The 19535-nt window shown below is 39.7% G+C and overlaps 1 protein-coding gene across 5 annotated transcripts in view; it reads left to right on the forward strand.

Moving 5' to 3' along the window:
- The window catches only part of LOC101158931 (transcription initiation factor TFIID subunit 4), a 90339-nt gene that overhangs the window by 25724 nt on the left and 45080 nt on the right, over nucleotides 1-19535 (forward strand). For all 5 annotated transcript variants that reach the window (XR_013654923.1, XR_002289027.3, XR_013654924.1 and 2 more), the window contains 4 exons: nucleotides 889-1003; nucleotides 10271-10440; nucleotides 14485-14615; nucleotides 19190-19315. Coding sequence is in view for 2 of the 5 variants with exons in the window: in XM_011493737.4 (XP_011492039.1) it covers nucleotides 889-1003; nucleotides 10271-10440; nucleotides 14485-14615; nucleotides 19190-19315 (542 nt within the window). In the remaining 3 variants the exon portion in view is untranslated. The remainder of the gene's footprint in view (nucleotides 1-888; nucleotides 1004-10270; nucleotides 10441-14484; nucleotides 14616-19189; nucleotides 19316-19535) is intronic.

Genomic DNA, 19535 nt, shown 5'->3' on the forward strand with positions numbered 1-19535 from the left:
GGGCTTCTCAGTCCTGATAATCCAAGCGGTGGTACATTTGGCAAAAAAATAAACATCTACATAGGATGAAAGGTTTGAATATAGAAGAGAAAATACACCAAACCTTGCTGGAAGAGGCACTGAAACAGGCTAAACGTTAGATTGCTATCAGTCACACTGTGAATGTTCCCTCCGTGGTCTGGAAGATGCATAAACAGACAGGAGCCTTAGAGAGAACAGGTGCTTTTCCCCGTTTGGTTATTTAGTCTTCCCAAACATTTGCACTGCTGCTTACTCACACTGATTCACAACTGCGCTTCCCACAGAAGCCCACAAACATCGCCCCGACACCAGCCGGGTGGAACGCTCCCCTAAGAGAGCTGTGTTCTCTCCGGTGCTGTGTGTACGCAGCTGTACGCGTTTTTGCCCGAGTGTGTGTGTGATCGGAGGTGCATACAAATTTGATCTGCCCCCTTCCCGAAGATTGCCTGCGGTAAAAGATCTGTAGGTTGTTTTATGCCCATAAATTGGAATGCGGGGATAGTTCTAAAAATACTTTCCCGTGCCTCTCGGCGAGGAACATGCCTGTTAAAATCAAGTTTAAATTCACTCTGGCAGTCCTTGTGCCTCTCTGGAAAACGTGTCTCGGAGCGGGATGCGGTTTAGGAGTGCAAGGAGAGCCGGTGAAGCGCAGTGATATTGACAGAGCAACGCTCTGCACCCAACCTGGGGAGAGCGACACTGCCCCCCACCCATCTATCCCTGTGAGGATAAGAGAGACAGCTGAAGGTAGTAGTTCGACAGGAAGGCATTTGATGCAGATGGAAGGGGACATTTCAATGATAGCATCACTTCTTTCTTTAATTCTTGAGCGCTTTCCCCTTGTTTCATATGACTTCTCCTCAACAGGCGCAATGGGAAAAGGAGCCATCATCCAAACAGGCAGAAGTCCCATGGGCCTGCCTGCTCAGATCTGTGGAAATCAGAAAAACAAGCTCAACGACCCAGGGGGAGGCTCCTTCAGGTACAACTCCTCCTGTCAAGAGATTCGCTGTAAAACTCACGCACTTCTTAGCTGCAACCACTTGGGGGCAGCATTTTACCAAGAAGTCCATGCATGACTACAGGCTACACTCTTAGCTAAACCTGTGAGTGCTTTATACAGTTGCCCGCCTGGCCACCTGGCTGCCTGCCTTCTTGCCCGTCTGGTTGATCTGTGGCCCTTCTCACCGCAGCACTCTGCCAACCGATAGATCACCCCCACCCTCACCCTCCTTGTGTCAGTGTCACAACTCACTGGCAGGATTGCAAATGAGCAAAATCTTAATTTAGAAAAATGATAATTGTGTCCAGATGGTTGGAATTTCTGGATGCGTTTCTGAAAATACCTTTTGGTGGAGTCAAACATGCAGGGTTTCGCCTGCAGCTTTGCTCGCGCTCTCTCCAGTCTCCTCTCTGCTTCAGCGGGGCCTTTGTCTCAGAACATAAAAGGTTCATCGCCCACATGCTGGCCTTTGCGGTCTATGTTTTGTGTTCATCTTGTTACTTTGCGTTTGTGCACCGTTTACATTCTAGTGTGTTTGTGTGTGTCTTTGCATTGTAGCTTGTGTTTCTGTGTCCCTGCTTGAGTGCACATATGTTTATCTGAGAATGCTTTAATGGTGTTCATGTATGTAAATATCGACAGAGATGGGAGGGTTATGACGGCCTTGATGTGCCTGGGCTTTGGCAGTATGAGCCTGGGTCACATGGGCCAGTGGGTTCATTGTAATGGCCCCTGTCTCCTGAGGGAGGGCCCGGGGCTCTGATTGATAAACCGATAAATCTTTAGCAGCGTTGGTAATTAAGCTGTCAGACTGACGACCTTTTCCCCCCCTGCAGTGATCACAGGGACCTGCCACAAACGAACAAACTGAATTTAACATAAGCTGGATGACATGTTGCACCACCGTCCCAAAAGAAAACCTTTCAGCTTGTTGAATGCCATTCCAGCCTCTGAGTTTGTGTTGTGTCTACACAAAGTGAAATTCCAAACGTCTCTCTGAAAGCAATAATTATTTTTGATGAAATGTAGATGGTTAGCACGCACTTTCTAAACGTCCTTCTTTAACTAAAATCACACGATTTGATTGCTTTTTCTTTTCAAACAGAAAATAAAATAAGTAAATAATAGCATATACATGATACACAAAGTGATAAGGTGCTTATCAAAGGAGTGGGTAGTAGAAGAATTGAATTCCCACCCCCAGTCTGACAATATTTTATCTTGCATACATTTTGACATGTTGAACATATAATAATTATTTAAATAGACACAAATGAAAAAAACGAAAAAAAAAAAAACATCAAGTTACCAAAACAACATCATGAAGTCCTGATTTTCTGGACATTATCCTGTTAGGCCTCTTATGTTTCCAAAATGTCAGTTTCTTTGCTGTGACACAATCAGAGCCATATTACAAGCAGCATGACTGACTGTTCACTGCGTGTGTGTGTGGGCGCATTGTCAGGCTGCACTCTAATAACTTTTTAACAACAATTTTCTTTTCCAACAAGAATAGAAACAATATAATTGAGATAAAGGTAAAACAATTATAAAGCTCTATTATGTTTTACAGTGTCTATATTATGTTTATCAGTCAGAAATGAAAGAACAATTAAGAAAAACAAAGTAAACATTGAATTTTCTGTTTGTTTAGTTGCAGCTATGACACATTGAACTATGCTTGAAGGTTTTGGAACAATGGTATAAATGCTCAGTTTATTTAAAGTTATCACAGACGGCTATAGTCTTTACACCAATTCCTTATTTCTCCTCTTTGACTGCGTTGTTCCATTTTAGAGGAGGAAGGTGATGTACAGGATATATTAAAGAACAAGCGGTAGGGTCAACCGTATGATAGTCACTGTGTCACAGGGAATGGACAGCTCCACATCATTCATCCCAACAAGTAGAATCCAGTCAGAAGGATTTCTAGGGCAGCACTTTAGATTATCTGCAATACAAAGTGCTTTTCCAAAAATGACACATCACACACACATCATATACAATTTAGTGTTAAAAAACACAAAAATGACCATGAAATGCATAAAGAAATGCTGCTAAACTGGAAGAAACACAGCAGTTGAAATTATTTAATTCAATAAAATACATTTAAAAAGTTGGTTTAATCATGTAAAACGAGTGACGAGATGATCTCTTTTTCACAAAAGGATCAGTTTTAGGCTCCAGCAAAACTCATACTTGCGTTCTCAGCTCAGTGATTCCCTTTATTGTTGTCTCAAACTTGTTCAGACCAACTGTGACCCCATTATCCCCATTAACTGTACAAGAGAACTGGACCAAGTGAGTGTGACATCACCCATGGAAAACCTTTGGCTCCAATGAAATGAAGTCAATTCTGTTGCTATTCTTTTGCTACATGGACGCCACCATGTTGGAGCCAGATGACATCAGTAAGCAGTGATTGGTCGGATTCGGTCTGAGTCAACATTACTACGGTAATCAATTTCCCCAATCAGGAGTGAACCTGTTGGAAGTCCTTACCCCTTGAAAGTGGGTGTGGGAGAATTTGTCAATGAAAAACTTCAAATGTTCGACGTGAGACCGCCTACTTTTATTGAGGCCTCTGATTGGCCAGTTTATTACTTAGATAACATACAAAAGATAATGAAAAGAAAATTAGGATTAGCAAGAACAAAAAGGTAGCAAAGCAAGGATAGTTATTTTGACTAATAGAATGACTGAGTAATAGCTGTTTATTTCTCAATAGAAGTCTACGGGATATATAGTTATATTTAGTCAACGATTATATTTCTTTTCTGTCAAACACAGTGCTGATGTGCAGCAAAGGTGCAACAGTCCATCAATGAACGTAAGAGCACAAGTGATGTTCTCAGTTGTTGTAACTTCCCTGCCAAAAAATCCATGCCGACAATATCAGAATCCAGCTAAACTTTCTAAAGCTTCAAAACTCAAACATTTAAAATGTGTTTCTTAAGATTTGAGTTGAATGTTGGCGAGATTTTTTCAGTTCTGAAGTCTTACTCAATATTAATTTTAAAAGTTGTTAGTGTTGATCTTAAACTGGGATTTTACCTAATCCAAATTAAAGGAAAATAAATTAGAAATTAAAAAAAAAAAAAATTCTCTTCTTATAAGTGAAAAGATCTGCCATTGGAACTAGTAGAATTTGTCTTGATAATATGTCTTCAAATACATTGTGATGTCTTGCTCTTTTAAGACAAGATTTAATCTTAAAATTAGTTGTTGATACTGTTATTGAAGTCTGTAACTCTGATGATTGAAAATAGGATAGTAAAATAAGTGTGTATTGATAAAATAAAATTGTTTTATATCTTTAAAGTGGGCACATTTATATACCTGCATACATGCTTATACTTTTCCCCCAAAATATCCCGTTTTAAGCGCTACAACAATACGTCTATCCTTATCACGAGAGCAATCAAAATAAGACTAGAATTACACATTTGATTTAAATTAAATGTAAATTATGATTCAGATATTACTTAAAATAAGATGTCTTGAGGATCTAATGACTCAAGGTAGTCTAGATTTATCGTCTTAAAATAAGTCAGTACATCTTACTGAAAGGATTTCTAGGTAGTTTTGTCTTATATCAAGTGTGAAAATGTTTTTTAACTAGAAACTAGGCAAAAATACTTGATGAGATTTTGGGTTTACGCAGTGTAAAAGTAATTTTTATTTTAAAGTTTTTTTTTTCTTTTTGGATAGACAAATAATAATCTGTTGGACTCCGGCAGGACAGCACTTTATCGCCGGTTGTGTTCATAATTTTTAAGGACAGAATTTCTAGGTACAGCCAGGGGGCACAGAGGGTCTGGTTTGGGGACCACAGGACTTCCTCTTTGCTCTTTGGAGATGATGTTGTCCTGTTGGTTTGCGACCAAGAGTGAAGTGGCGGTGATGACGGTCAGCACAGCCAAGTGGCTCTTGAGAAAGGTAGTGTGCCTCCTGGCTCGTTTGGGTGCCTTCCTGGGAAGGTGTTACAGGCAAGTCCCACTGGGTAGTGGCTCTGGGGAAGACCCAGGACATGCTGACGAGACTACGTCTCTTGACTTGACTGGCCTTGAACGTCTCAGGGAGAGGGAAGTCTGAGCAGTTTTGCTTAGACTGCTTCCCCCGCGACCCAGTCCCGGATGAGTAGAAGAACATGGATAGATAGATATCAATAAATAAATAAAAAAAAAAGAAATAAAATACTTTTCCAAAAGTATTTTAAAATTCCGATAACATTTATGTCAGTAAAGGTTTATTTAATTAAAAAAAAGTTATGATTATATTAGTAAAACTTGTGGATGAAGCAACTTGTATGCAACAAGTCATCATCTGGCCGTTGCTCAGTCAGTCACCCAGCCGGCTGTGTTCAGCTGCAGTCTGGGACTGATGTGTGTGTGGCTGTCACTCTAAACCACTGGTCCCAGCGGGCCAGCTGTAGCACAGACGCACACATTCTCACTGCAGGGCTTGTGGGGTTTCCAATGCAGCGGCAGCCTTCTGTGTAAGTGCTTGTGTTGGTGTTTGCGTGTGGTTTACTGTACAGAGTGAAAGCAGCTGTCTCGATGCCCTCCTCCTCCCCTCTCCCCGATCTCTCTGTAAACACTCAACATCCGCTGTAATCACTGGCAAACCAACCGAGGCCCTCAGCCCTCTGCCAACCGCTGAGCTCAGCCTCAGTCCTGTTGATCCAACCCTGTGCTACATGGTGGACACACACCAACAAACAAACACTGGCATCGCTGCAAAGAAGAGTTCACACAGACACATGTGGAAAAAACAGAGCAAAGGGTTTGGTTTTCACAACAATTCAGCCAGTTGGATTTTTCTTTCATCTTGCATCTGCTGGTACATCCTTAGTTGCTCTGAAAATTGCTATGTCATGTGCAATTTTTGCTAACAAAGTCGCGGTGAGTAAAATGTAACTCACATTTTGCTTTAAAGACCCACTCCAATCATCATTTGAGCTATTTTACCCAATAAGAACCCATGGTGACATCAGTGAAAAAGAACAATATAAGGAATGGATTCCCTGCTCCACTTGGTTTGTGGTTAAATACACATCATTTTATTTTTGAGAAAAAATGGATCTGGGTTAAGCATTCCCAGTGCTCTTTTACTTGTTATTTTGCAGTTTTTAGCCAAAAACAAAAAACAAAAAACGGTGTCATTTTTTAGGACATAGTCTCTGCAGAGTGGCAGGACGTAGAAATTTGCTTCTGAGTTGTGGGCAGGATTGTTGGTGCAGAGCAGCTCGCCCCCTTTCCTCTGCCCGATGCAGAGCAGAGCAGAACAAGGAGCCTGTGGCCCACCGAGCGTATTTTCTACGTCACAACAGAGTGTAAGTTCTTTTTTAAGCGGTATTCTTTCATCTGCTCCCAATTCTCAACGATTTGAATAAATAAAAACTCAGTAACGCAATTTTAAGCTTAGTTTTCTTTAGATATGTCCTCCATTATCAGAAAATGGGACTTTTTTAAAGTTACTGAAAATAGTTGAAGCAGGGGTTTCAGAAACAAGGAAGGTATAGGATTAGATTGTTGTCTCTCAGAACTGTGTATCTCTGTGAATCCCTCTCAGAGCCTCCAGCTCATTTAACCAGTGAAGTATACACCCAACAGAGTGAGTTATTTGCAGTCACCCATCAAACATCTCAGCTTCTCTTCAGCCTCTCCAGCCACCAGTAGGATCATCAGCACACCCTGAATATCCAGTGTGCTCTTGGACCTCGGTGCACGTCTCTCATCACAGGAGCGGCAACATGCAAGGCTCGGGTGTTAGTCACAGGAATCAATCAGGGCCCCCTGCCAGGACACCGAGACCTCTACCCACAGGCCTGTGGACGGGGGTGGTGGTAGTTGGGGGATGTAGAAGGTAGCATTAGCGCCATACATTTATTTTCCTCCCAACACACAAACCATCTAAAGGGCAGGTGCAGTCCTCAAAGCACCCATGGCATGCCCTCGCTGAAACAGGACTTGATATGGAAACGACATGCATATGTATTCATGTGGCCCCCGGCTCCGTGTCCCCCAAGGCGGCCCAAACCAATAACTGAGAGGCCGCTCTTTAGCTCCTGTGCAAGCTAATTACATCTTTGCTTTATTAGTGCACAGGCACAGCCAGGAATGTTTTGCATTTCATATTTCATCCCCTCCTTTTAATGTCAGACCTGTCGATGGCGCTCTCATTTGATTTGAAGTGCAGTGATGCCAAAGAGCCCTGGAACCTGACTGCTGAAGACAAAGAGAGCAGCAGCGTTCTTGGATCTTGGACAGGGATTTTTCACTGCACTTTTTATCTACTAACACAAAATTAAAAGAATATAGATCCAAGTAAAGTAGCATAAATTAAAAAAAAAGAATGAATGTAAGGGAAACAAGGGCCTATATCATGCTTTTCTTAAGCCTTTTAGAGTAAACTATATCCACGTAGATGACAATACTTTGGGACACTAAAGAAACACATTTTTTAAAATCAAACACGAGTTATTTTTGTTGCTTATTTTCCTACCCGGAGTAAGACGGCTCGATCTCTGTGGCACCGACTTTCGCTTCTTTCTGGTGCCGCCCATCTCATGACGTCAACCTAGAGCCGGCCTCTGCAGCGTGTCTGCATCTCGCCCATGAAAACAAACCAACTATGAACTTTTGCAAAGATGGATGTGCATTTAATACATATAAAATAAAAGCGTCTTGCCGATGTGGAGAAAATGGGTGTTTGTGTTGAGCCTTGGGGCGGTGCTGGCAAGGCAGACTCCTCCTGGAAGGGGCTGTTCCTCACTTTGTTATGTCACAAAATGTGGACTCGCTTGTTTTTTTTTATGGGTTGGGAGTGGCTGAAGCTCAGCGCGAAGGGTTATAGAGGAACTCTGAGAAATGCGTGAATGAATCAAAATACTTCGTTGGGGTTGTTTTTCATGAGGCATTAATATTATAATACACTTAAAAGCTCTAAAAAGTTAGTTTGCACCAAACTGGCCCTTTGATTTGTGGATTTATTTACTTCACGTGTCCAAATATATATATATATATTTTTTTTTTTCTATATTTACTTTTTTTGTTGCTTTTAGGCGTTTTTCCATTTAGCTTTTACTTTTTTGTGTTGCTTTTGCTAACGCCGGTAGCCGACTATTTCATGCCTTCTAACTGTGTCAAATAAAAAGTATAGTGTTCAATTTGTCAAAACATTTTGGGAAAATACAGTTATTTTTTACAACCATTTTTCTGAATTGGCTTGGTCACAGATTAATTTTGAGTCTTTAAATTACATGTTTATAATTTAATTAAATATACTTTTGGCTCGATGTGAAAAAATAAGCTCAAACTCCTAATTATCACCAAGTGCTGAATTGCTAAACTGAGGGTAAAGAAACTTAATTGCTTGTATTCTTTGACACATATGATGATTTTTAGGGAGGTCGAGTTATTTTTGCAGACTTGGTGAGAGCCTGAGGTGAAGCACATGGCGTAGTCCTACACATGTATTACTGTTTCCTTTACCTGTATACTTTCTACATATGAAGGTTTAATTAGAGTTCTGGTGGAAAGAAACAGAGAAAAGAGAATATAGAGGTATACAAGGTTCAGGCAGCTTCTCTAATTGTCTTTGTCAACCTCCTGCTGTGGTGTCAAGTTTCATATCGGCTCTCTGTGGCCGCACCGAGGAGCAGTAGGGCCTCAACGGGGTAGATCTGGCTGACTGTGTGTGCCTCGGCTCCCAGAAGCCTGGATTAAAGTCACGGCCTCATTCTGCACTCATGTAAACACAAAATAACAACAACAAAGACACATAAGCTCTGCTCCTACAGCTGTTTTATGAACATAGAAAACTGTGTTCTTTGTAGTTGATGTTTTTCTTTTGGTTAAACCCACCTAGAACTTTTTAATTTTTTTTTAATTTTAGTCTGGTCCTATAGACACTTATCAACAAATTTGGTATTTAAATTCTAAATCTTTTCTTCCAATCCATGTTAGTTAGACAACTTATAATTGCTCCCTTAAATGGAAGTTCTTTGCGACAGTCAGGTCAGTTATGTGTAGTAAAAATAATAATCTGGGATAAAATAAAACGACTTCCGACTTTATGAAGCCAACTTTACACCTGTAAGAAATCCCAATGATTTTAAGGAAACGCAACCTCCATGTTCACCAGAACAGTGAGAATATTACCAAGCAAAGCTTCTTTAAAGGAGTTTTACTCTTCTTTTCAAATTCATACTTTAACTGACATTATTTTGCAGTTATGACTAGCCTTTAAAACTCTGTAAAAGAAAACCCAAACAAAAGATGATAAAATATGATGCATAACAAAAAAAAACCAAACACAAAAAAAACATGAGGCCAAAGACGCATCCAAAAAAAATGATTTGATCAAATACAAGTTGACACTGATTACATTCATAACAAACTCTGGGTCACCTAAACCATGCCTCAGAAATTGTTTTATCAAAAGTTAAGTTTGAAGTAGAAAGTGTTTCTCTGTTCCAAACTGAAGCAGGAAGCAGGTCTCACAGAAAAAAATGATGTCATTTCCTCAGATAATACTGAGGCATCTGAAGCACCCATTAGGAATATCTAATGTTTTCAAGAAATGTTTGTGACACTTATCTGCTTGGTTTCATTCCTGTTGTGTTTAATAGATCCCTTCTGTACTACTCTATGAATGGCATCTGTACTTGTAACTATGGAAAGATGAGGCCTAAAAATTGGATCCAGTACTGTGAGGGCAGCATTATTATTATATATCAGCAGCTGGATGGGCTCCACCATCCCTGAATGAGAAAACAGCTGGTTTAGTGGATGGATGGACGGATGGATGGACGGATGAATGGATGGATGGACGGATGGATGCATGGGTGAAACACACTTTTCACAACATCTTGACTTTGGCAGAAGAGAGAAGATCAATACAGTAATGGATAATTTTAAATACTCTCCTGTTTCATGATTTCCTTTCTTTGTGTCTTTGATGTCAAGAATCCCAATGAAGTATTGATAAAAGCAAGTGACAGAAGTTGTTTTTTTGCTATAAACTTATTTTTCTTGATTGTCCCTGGACAAGACACTGAACCCCAGATTTCTCCTGGTGGTTATAGGTCAGCATGAGTATTCTGAGCCGGCATCAGTGTGTGAATGTGTGTGTGTGCATGAGTGAATGGGACTGTAAAGCACTTTGAGCATAAAGCAAGGTAGAAATTAGTATATGCAAATTACCATTTGTAACTGAGTTTAAACCTTGTTCTTGTTTCAGAGATGATGATGACATCAACGACGTGGCTTCCATGGCCGGGGTAAATCTGAACGAAGAGAGTGCGCGAATACTGGCGACCAACTCGGAGCTGGTGGGAACTCAGATCCGCTCCTGTAAAGACGAGGCTTTCCTCCATCCAGGCCTGCTGCACCGACGAATCCTGGAAACTGGTGAGACATGGCTACCGCATGCTCTGTGGAATGCATCTCTGAGCTATTAACTCTCTAGTTTTAAAGCTGCACTCAAAGGCTCCGAAGCTGAAGTTGTGTTGTTGGAGTGTTTGTGTGTGAAGAATGTTTTTTCTGCATTGATTCTGTCATGATGGACTCCTTTCATTATTTTTTTTTCTGTGACTTAGACTGTAGCTTCTTTGTTTGGCCTTGGTTTAAATGTGAGCCTCTTAACAATTCCTTCACCTCCTTTAATAAATTCTTCAGTGGCTGTCTGAACTTACTGGACCTCAGGCACACGCATAAATACTTAATAGGTTTGTCTTTTGAAGGCTGGCTGTCAGATTGTCCTCTGGACTGAAGGAACCGAGTTTAAAGGGAATCTAAGTTAGCAGTGAAGTTTTGCTTTTGTCTTCTCGGTGGATCTTGACACTCTGATACACTGTGTTGCATGCGCCCATGGATGCAGGTGGAGATATCTTGTTTTTTTTGTCCTCAAAATCATGGGAGGGATTGTGTTTTTGTTGTTTCCGCTTGCGACCAACAGCCAGCCTTCATAAAAGTTTCTAGTTTACTGTGGAAACGTATTACAAATTTCTCAAAGTAAAAGTGTTTCCCAGCATCTCCTGTTCATTGGATCAAAAAGAACAAAAAAACAACAACAACAACACACACACACACAATGTAATTTCTTGAGATGGGGAACCGAGTGCCCCCATCTTGTTTCATCTCAATTAAAGTATCTTTAGTGTAGCATGGAGGCCTGCAGGTCATGTTGTGTTACATGGACTCTTAGCATGGTTGTTATCCTGTCACCTTGGGGTAAGGGGGTTGTTTAAAAATATAAATCTTTCCTTAAGGGAGCACACAGCTTGGTGCAGGGCAGGAGGCTAGGGTGCCCCCTGCTGGGGAAGTGGCATTTGTGCAGCTTTGTTGTGTCAGTGATTGGCCTCTCCACACTCGCAGCTGACAGCGGTCCGAGGGAGGCTCTCCTGGCCTGCCAGCTCCACTCAATCAGGGGAGCTTGGCCTTCTCTCTTCTCTATAGAAGCACTGTTTAGACGTCACACTGCTTCATGATTTAGCACTAAAACTTCTCTTTGACCTTTTTTGACCTGCCATTGTTTCCATAACATCATGGCTGCCATTACTTTTTCATTCTTTTCCTAATTTCCAACACCCTTTTCTGGCTTTGTCTGTTCTTCAAGTCTTTGGGCGTCCTTTGTCTTCCACTTTCACAAACAGCCCCTGAAAACAAACACTTGTGACCAGCTTAACTCCCAAGCCTCTCTCCTCCTTCCCTTCATTACTCTCCAGGCTTGTCCTTGAGCTTGAAGGGAACTGCAAAGTTGTGAAGCAGAAATCCACCCACCCATCTCAGGAACTAGAACACAGACTCAGCTGGAGTTCTCTAGAAAGGCACCTCAAAGTAATGATAGTTCTTTTTTGTACCTTGCAGGCCCACACACACATACATGCGCACATGTAAAAAAAGTGAAGTCACCAAAAATATGGCCTTAAACGTAGTCAAAGTTTCACCCAAGTTCTGCAATAAGGTAGTGTGAGGGACTAAACATATTCTAATATTTTTCTCCCAAAAACGGTTTACATAAATACATTTCTGTAATATTTTGGAAGGAAAAAAGTATCAGCAGGCTTAGGTCTTGGTGTTGCATTACGTTTCAAAGCACAGGTTATTTAGGAATTTCAGGCATAGATATATAACACTGGATGGATAATCTCTGATGTGGATTCTGAATGGAGAAAATTAAGCCTAAAGTGGGACGGGCACATTGATTTTAGTTTCCCAAACAAAAAATGGCATTTAGATGAGGAAAAATAAAGTTGTGAGCTTCTGTCAATCAACAAACTGTTCAACAAATGTAGATGTTTGAACAAAATAGTTGTTAAAAAACAGAAATATAGAATCTCCAGGGGTTCAAAATATCAATCATACTCTTAAAAATATCAAACCTCTTGTTTTGAATTTGTTTTTACCACATTTAAGGTTGACATACAAAATTAATGCACACAAATGAAATGAAAATCTATAAATAAAAATAAAGAAGTTTGAATTTACTTTACTGTTAGACCCACGCACTTACTAAATGATTATTTGCCCTGAGACCAGAAGATTATGGATTTAAATTAACAGTCGGGTCAAACAAGGTCTCTAAAAATGGGACCCAACGCCCCCCTGCTTGCCACGTAGCATCAAGGGTTAGATTGAAGGGGTTAAACCATCAACTGGTTCGAAACTATGACTGTGACTCATGGGATCACTTCAAGGGGAGAATTAGTTGGGAAGAATGGATGAAACACATTTTTAACACTCAGAATTTTATATCTGTGAGGACACGCTAATCCAGGATAATTCCATAGCAGAAATCTTTTTCAAAAACTGTCCTTTAGTCTTAGTTTTTAGGGTTAGCAACATTTTCGGTTTTCCTCTATCTGCTGGGGTCCTGGCTACCATTGCTGCCGTTTTACGTGTGTTAGTCTGAATGCATAAGTATGCATGTGTGAACGGTAGTTGTATTGTGTACATGTTGACATGTTTACGTGTGAAGTTTTTTGGAGCCAACAGGTATGTTTGTAGCATTTGTGTGTGTGTGTGGATGGGCCCCGCCCCTTTTTATTACACATCTACATCTAACAGTTATGATTATAAACTTCCAGCAACTTGTTGCTTGTTGCTAACATGAGGCTTTATGATTCCCCCCCCCTTTTATAATCACCCTCCTATCCCCCCTCTCTCTAACATCCCTCCATCTTCTTTCCTCTCCTTCTTTTCTGTTCGGTCCAACAAAAAAACGCTCACAAATATAATCAACACAAATAAAGTTTATTCTAAATGACAACAGGGGTTTATTCAAATAAACACCTTGTGTGCCAGAAGATCTAGAACCCCATGTTGTAACAGTGAAACATGTCCAACAGAAAAAGGCCTTCAGATCTCCTCTGTTTGCTCAGCTGTTGGACAGGACAAGCTAAAAAGGAATTCCGAGCACCAGTATAACTAGTTCATTAAAAACCTTTGAGAAAGACTTGCAACCCTCAGTTGCTCCCTGGGACTGTTACCTGGAGATGAACACTGCTCCTGTTGGATCAGAATAGCTCCAAAGCAGAAAATGAATTTCCCCTTAAGGGAAACATGAAATGTATATACGGTAAATAAATTGGTACCATCGTATCCACAATGAGGAATGGCATGACCATGCTGTTTCATAATTTTTCTCACCCACGTTTTGTTTGTTTATATGTCATGTAGTTCTTGATTACAGGAGGGATAAACACAAACAAAAGTCTTCCAGAAACTGCAACAAAGTCTCTTCTCCTGATGTAGCTGTTTTGCAAAAAGATTTTTTTTCCCCCCAAAAAATCTAAAAAGGGACCCGCAGTGGAGAAAAGTCTCTTAAAACTATACTGCAAAAACAAAAATTCTTAAAACTTGAAACATTGTCTTTAAATAAGCAAAGTAATCTGTCAACTGGGTAACAAAAATTGTCCTATCAAAAATGATTAAAATAAATTCCAGTCACCTCTTCTGTGACCACGATTATTTTGCTATTGGAAACTTTTCCTAATAAGATTATTATTCTTGAATGACAGCAAATAGGACCTTACTTTCTTAAGAACCAGTTTTTTCAGTGTAGTTGGATCAAAATACAATGATGAGAGTAATTTTATTGACAGAAATAGATGATAAGATGCGGAAACCTGCACAAATACACAGAAGTGGCAATAGCAAAAAAAAACAAAAAACATTAATATAGCATATTTTGTGAGAAACACATACATGCTTGGTTTTTAACCCTTAACTATTTATGGTACTGTCTGTAAATTGGCCTAATATACTTACTTTCTTGAGACACTCCTTCTGCCTAGTTTTTCAATGTTTTCCTCATAAACATGACCAAAATGCACAATTTCCTTGACCATACTGCTACAATTTTCAGTTACTAACAGTAGCATCATGTCTGCTTACTTGATCAGTTTATACTTTTTTAGTGATTGAGTGTTTGTGTGTGCATTTCGCTTACAGCTAAGAAGTTTGGAGTGACAGACGTTCCCGTGGAGGCGGTGACGTTCATCTCGCACGCCACGCAGTCACGACTACGGACTATGGTGGAAAAAATTTCCATCATTGCGCAGCACAGACTGGATTCCTGTAAGGTGAGCACACACACGGGTCAAATAAGAAGTATTGATTGCATCACCTCTAAATGCAAAAAGCGTGTTTTGCTTGTAACTGATTATACGGTCGTTCATCCCTTAGAGATTTTGAATTCCCACAAATGTTGTCTGGAGTCACAAGCTTCTGCTTAACATACTCTAACTAAACAGGTTTGAGGTACAGATCAATGTTTTTTTTATTTTATTCAGACAGAATAAAAAGCTTGATGTGTTATGGATAACAGCACAGTTTAATTTATAAATAATAAGATTCATCAGCTGTTTTTACAAGGAGTTTACTCAAAATTTCTCTCTTCTTTTTTGGAGGTACAGCCTTTGGGTCAGGATGTGTTAATATTCTGATAGAATAACTATAATGAAATAAATACACAAGAAAGAAGCACAGAAGCAAATAGGGCTTAGGTTGGTGGTGTGGTACAGGTATAAACCAAGATTTTACATAAGTTAGTTATTCAAAAACATCACCTGCCTTTGGCGGTTTGGCTTCAGCTCAGAGTACTTACTGTTGCAATGTGTTTATCAAAAAAGATACATATATGCTCCTGACTGCCCAGATGATGCAAAAAAATATATTTAATTCAACTTTGTCTTTTATTGACACCTTGGAATCTTGTTGGTGTTGAAGTGGATCAACATGTAGAGCTCAACTGGCCCACAATACATTTGTCAAATTCATCTCCGCTGCCTATTTTTGGTGCGCGTCAAATCTATTTTTAAATAAATGTGTTCATAAACTAGACGCTCCTATCGTGCAGAGAGAAGCTGCTGTCTGACTTTTTTAGCCTCATCACTACATGGAGGCTTTGACTTTATATTTTATAATGCACGGAAGATATTGAGGGATTACGTTTATTTATTTTGAAGGGAGCCGGTTTAGCTCGTGCTGGTTTGTGGTGCCTTCCATCCATGAAACCCAGGTTCAACTCCGGGCTGCTCCCTGTTCCCCTCTCTACTTCTATGCCGGTCCCAAGCCCGGTGGCTTTGAGAGGGTTGCGTCAGGAAGGGCATCCGGCGTAAAACATTGTCAAGTTTACCATGCGACTCGTTCGCTGTGGCGACCCCGGGTGGGAAAAGCCGAAAGAGAAACCAACGTTTATTTATTTTGAAGTGCCCCAAAAAAACATTGATAATCACGTCTCCATTTCTGGGTTCATGAGATTGTTCAGTCTTTTTTTTTTTTTCTTACGTGATCATTACCTTGTAAAATGCAGGAGTTGCATCTGAACTACGGTGTATTTAGCTGTTCTTCCGTCTCTCTGTGACCCAGTTTGATGACTTGCTGTCCCGCATTAGTCCAAGGAGAGAAAAAATAAAAACAATGATAATAATAATAATAACATCTCAATGCAAATACGAAAAACATCGTAACGTTCAGGAGAACAATCAGATTCCCCTCAATGTTTGGTTTGGACAGCGCTTCGTCTTCTGCGTTGGTGTCAGCAGCAAATACTGATACATGCACCTACAGTACCCTCTAGCTGTTGTTAGTGGGAAATTACCGCTAAAGGCCAACTGTGGTTGTTAGTGGGAAAATAATAAAAAATATTAGCCTATTTGTCGCTATAAGTCCTATAAGTCGCTTCTGAGTATTAGTCGGAGCACTGGCCAATCTATAAAAAAAACGGCGACGTATACTCCGGAAAATACGGTATATACATTTTTTTCTAAATAGTTTGTCTTGAAGGCTATTTTAGGAGCAAAATAAAGGTAGATGTGTGTTTTTTATACTCATTATCATTGAATAAATAACAATTAAATAGAATATTCAGTGATCTTGTACCTAGCAGTGAGGTACAAATTGTAATTGGGTTTGAAAGCAGTGAAATGAGGGAACAGAACATTGCCTTTGCAGCACTTTAAATGCAATGGCACAAACTATTTCACATAAGTCACTTGCACGCATTTACTACAAATATAAACATGTAAAAGTTAATATTGGAACTTTTTTAAGCCCCGAAGTTGCTACAGAAACACAAGCTTTAATTTGTGTTAGTCAGTCAAAATCCACACCTTTTTTTTATTGCTTGTGACTTTACCTTTTGTAGTCATTGAATTTAAATATGTAACCACATTTAATTGGTCTGCATCTTTGAGTTCCTATTAGAAGTCGGGGAAACTTTGAAAAGGTGTTTTTCTTGATGCCAGGAAGCGAAGAGGAGGAGGAAGCCATGCCATAGCTGTCCCCATCTTGTTTTGTTCCTTTTCTTTCCGTTCTCTCTGCTGGTTTTTGTGGTTTTCTAAATGAGGTGTGTTCCAGAGAGGCATGAAGCTCTGTGAAGCCACTCTGTTGACATCAGCGGGGAAAAAAAAAAAGGAAAAAGACGCAGAATGAGGGAAAAGATGGAAAGACAAAGCGGCCTTAAAGAGCAGCCGGGCTTCGGCAGGAGCGGCAGCAGGAGTGCCGGCTCAGCGCTGCAACAAAGAGGAGGGGGGCTGCATGACAGAGGCAGAGCGGGGTGGTGCAGGGGGGTTGCTGGTGAAAAGCCCCCTCTGATGTGTCTTTGTGCTCCGTGCAACTCAACTCCTCTCATCCACAAACGAAAGCGTTCGCACATATGGAAAAGTAGAAGAGGATGATAAAGAAATCAAATGAAAGACGATAACAGAGCGGCATCAGAGTCGCACACAAACATGAGAAATAAGTCATTATACTATTAACTTTTGATGACCTACAAAAGTTGTTTTTACACTTGGCTCTCCTTTTCCCACAAGGGAGTCAATTTGACACGTGCAAAGAAAAGGGAAGTCTGCAAACACATGAAATCTGCAAATAGAAAACTTTGTTGACGTGTGTTGATTTGTTCAAAACGAGCGCAGTTTGAAAGGTGCACTTTGGGGGCCAATATATTTAAATTAATCATAATTTGATGCTTGAACATGTTTTTTTTTCTTTCCATCAATCGTAACCATCTTTTAACAAACAAACCTATTGTTTGTGCTCGATTTTCCATTATTTTAAATTCAAAGTTATGATTTTGAAATGGAAAAATTGGATTGGAGTGCAGCGTTTGACTCACCTTGTGTAAAAGAGGTTTTTCTTTTAGGTTTCTACAAAAATATAGAAAATAATTACCGTGTTTTGACAAAAAAGATATGGAGCGTAAATCTTCCCCCACATTTCCAGAGCTAAACAGCAACATTTCAAATCCAGTAGATAATGCAGGTCGAAAATCAAGGGGTATGTTTCATTAATAAAAGTTAAAAAACAAACCTCAGAAATAACACTTAGGCCCGGTGTTTACTTTATAGCAATCGGCCATCGCATCAATCGTATTGCATCCCTATCGCAAGCTGCAGTCTAGTTCATATTAAGGTTTTGGTTGAGGCTGTTTGTGATAACTGCATCAACCTCTGAGTGCTGTTTATTCTTTTCCAGCCCGATGTGGTGATTTTCTCCTGCATTTCATTGGTTTGGTATTTTATTTATTGTGATATTTAGGGATCTTGAGGGATCTATAAGATTTATCAACCTTTCAAAACAAAACTAAAAACAAATCTCTTCCAAATGGCCTATTCACTTCAACAGGAACTTTTTCATGTTTTTAATAAATTTTAGTTAAATGTGTATGTATTTAAGTGTTTTAACTGTTTATTGTAATTTATATACTGTATCTATGTTGTACGGTGACCTTGAGCGCTCAGAAAGGCGCCTTATAAATAAAATGTATTATTATTAAATATTATTATTATTTTGTTCTTTCACACGTTTCTGAAGATGCTGATATTTATATAAATAAGTTTGTGGTTAATTAACGGTGCAAAGAAAGAAAGGTAGCTGGACTTTTTTTTTTTGTATTTCAAAAGCATTAATATACCGAATAACTATTAATTTAAAAAAAAAATCAAATTTTTAATCATTTGCCACCTATTTCATATCTTCATTGAGTAGCCGAAGTTATAGATGCATTAGAAAGTAAATATGCAGTGAATTTTTTTTTTTTTTTTTTTATCTTTTTGGACCTGAGTCAGTATGAAATGATTTAAAATGCAGTCATAGTGGCTTTGCCTTAAAAATCCTGGGAGGTGGAAATGCCATTTCTCTGGATCAAGTCTACTCTTTGCACCAGGTTGAACGGTGCAAAATGCATGCGGCTGTACTAGGGTTGTGTCACATTTCGCAGCGATTGGTTCGATTCCATTCTGATGGCCTTGCGACCAGTGTGACCCGAACAGTTACAAATCGCTAAGACGTATAACCTGGCCTAACAATGCTTTGTAACTGTCACTTTGAGGTATGCAGGTCAATGTCTCAAAGTCCAGCAGCAACTACTTTTTTAGCATAATTGTTTCCAAAACCTGTCGCACATCAATGTAAAAAATTCAAGTATTTTTATCTTGACTCAAAATTATGGAGAACAATTTTTTTTAATCAACCTACTGAGTCATTTTCCTAAGCCCAAACTTTTTCTGGTTTATTCTTTTTCTCAGTTTAAATAAAAGTCATGAGTTTCTTGTGCTAGAAAAGAGCCAAAACCTTCAAACATAAACCGTCAGAAGTGGTCGTCTTTCTGCTGCCATCACTGCAGTCAGTTTTTCCCTCTCTGTGTTGTCAGGACGACGAGTACTACGAGCAGTCTACAGACGTTCGCTCGCAGCTTCGCTTCTTCGAGCAGCTGGAGAGAATCGAGAAGCAGAGGAAGGACGAACAGGAGAGAGAGATCCTTTTGAAGGCTGCTAAAGTAAGTTTACTGCCACCTCACCATCCAGCCGTGTGTGGGTGGCTGGAAGGAAAAAAGTTGGGTTACTGTTGGTTAGGTCAATGCATTAGCTGACCTCTAAGGTGACCGACTGCCCCTTTTGGACTCTTTCTATGGATCTGTGAATTTAGAAACAGCAGCTGAAGTTCTGCTGAAAGGTAGACAAAATAGGAAATACCATAAAAAAACATATTTAACATGT

The sequence above is a fragment of the Oryzias latipes genome, chromosome 3 (genome assembly GCF_053564925.1).
Source record: "Oryzias latipes strain Hd-rR chromosome 3, Olatipes_Hd-rR_3.1".
NCBI lineage: Eukaryota > Metazoa > Chordata > Actinopteri > Beloniformes > Adrianichthyidae > Oryzias > Oryzias latipes.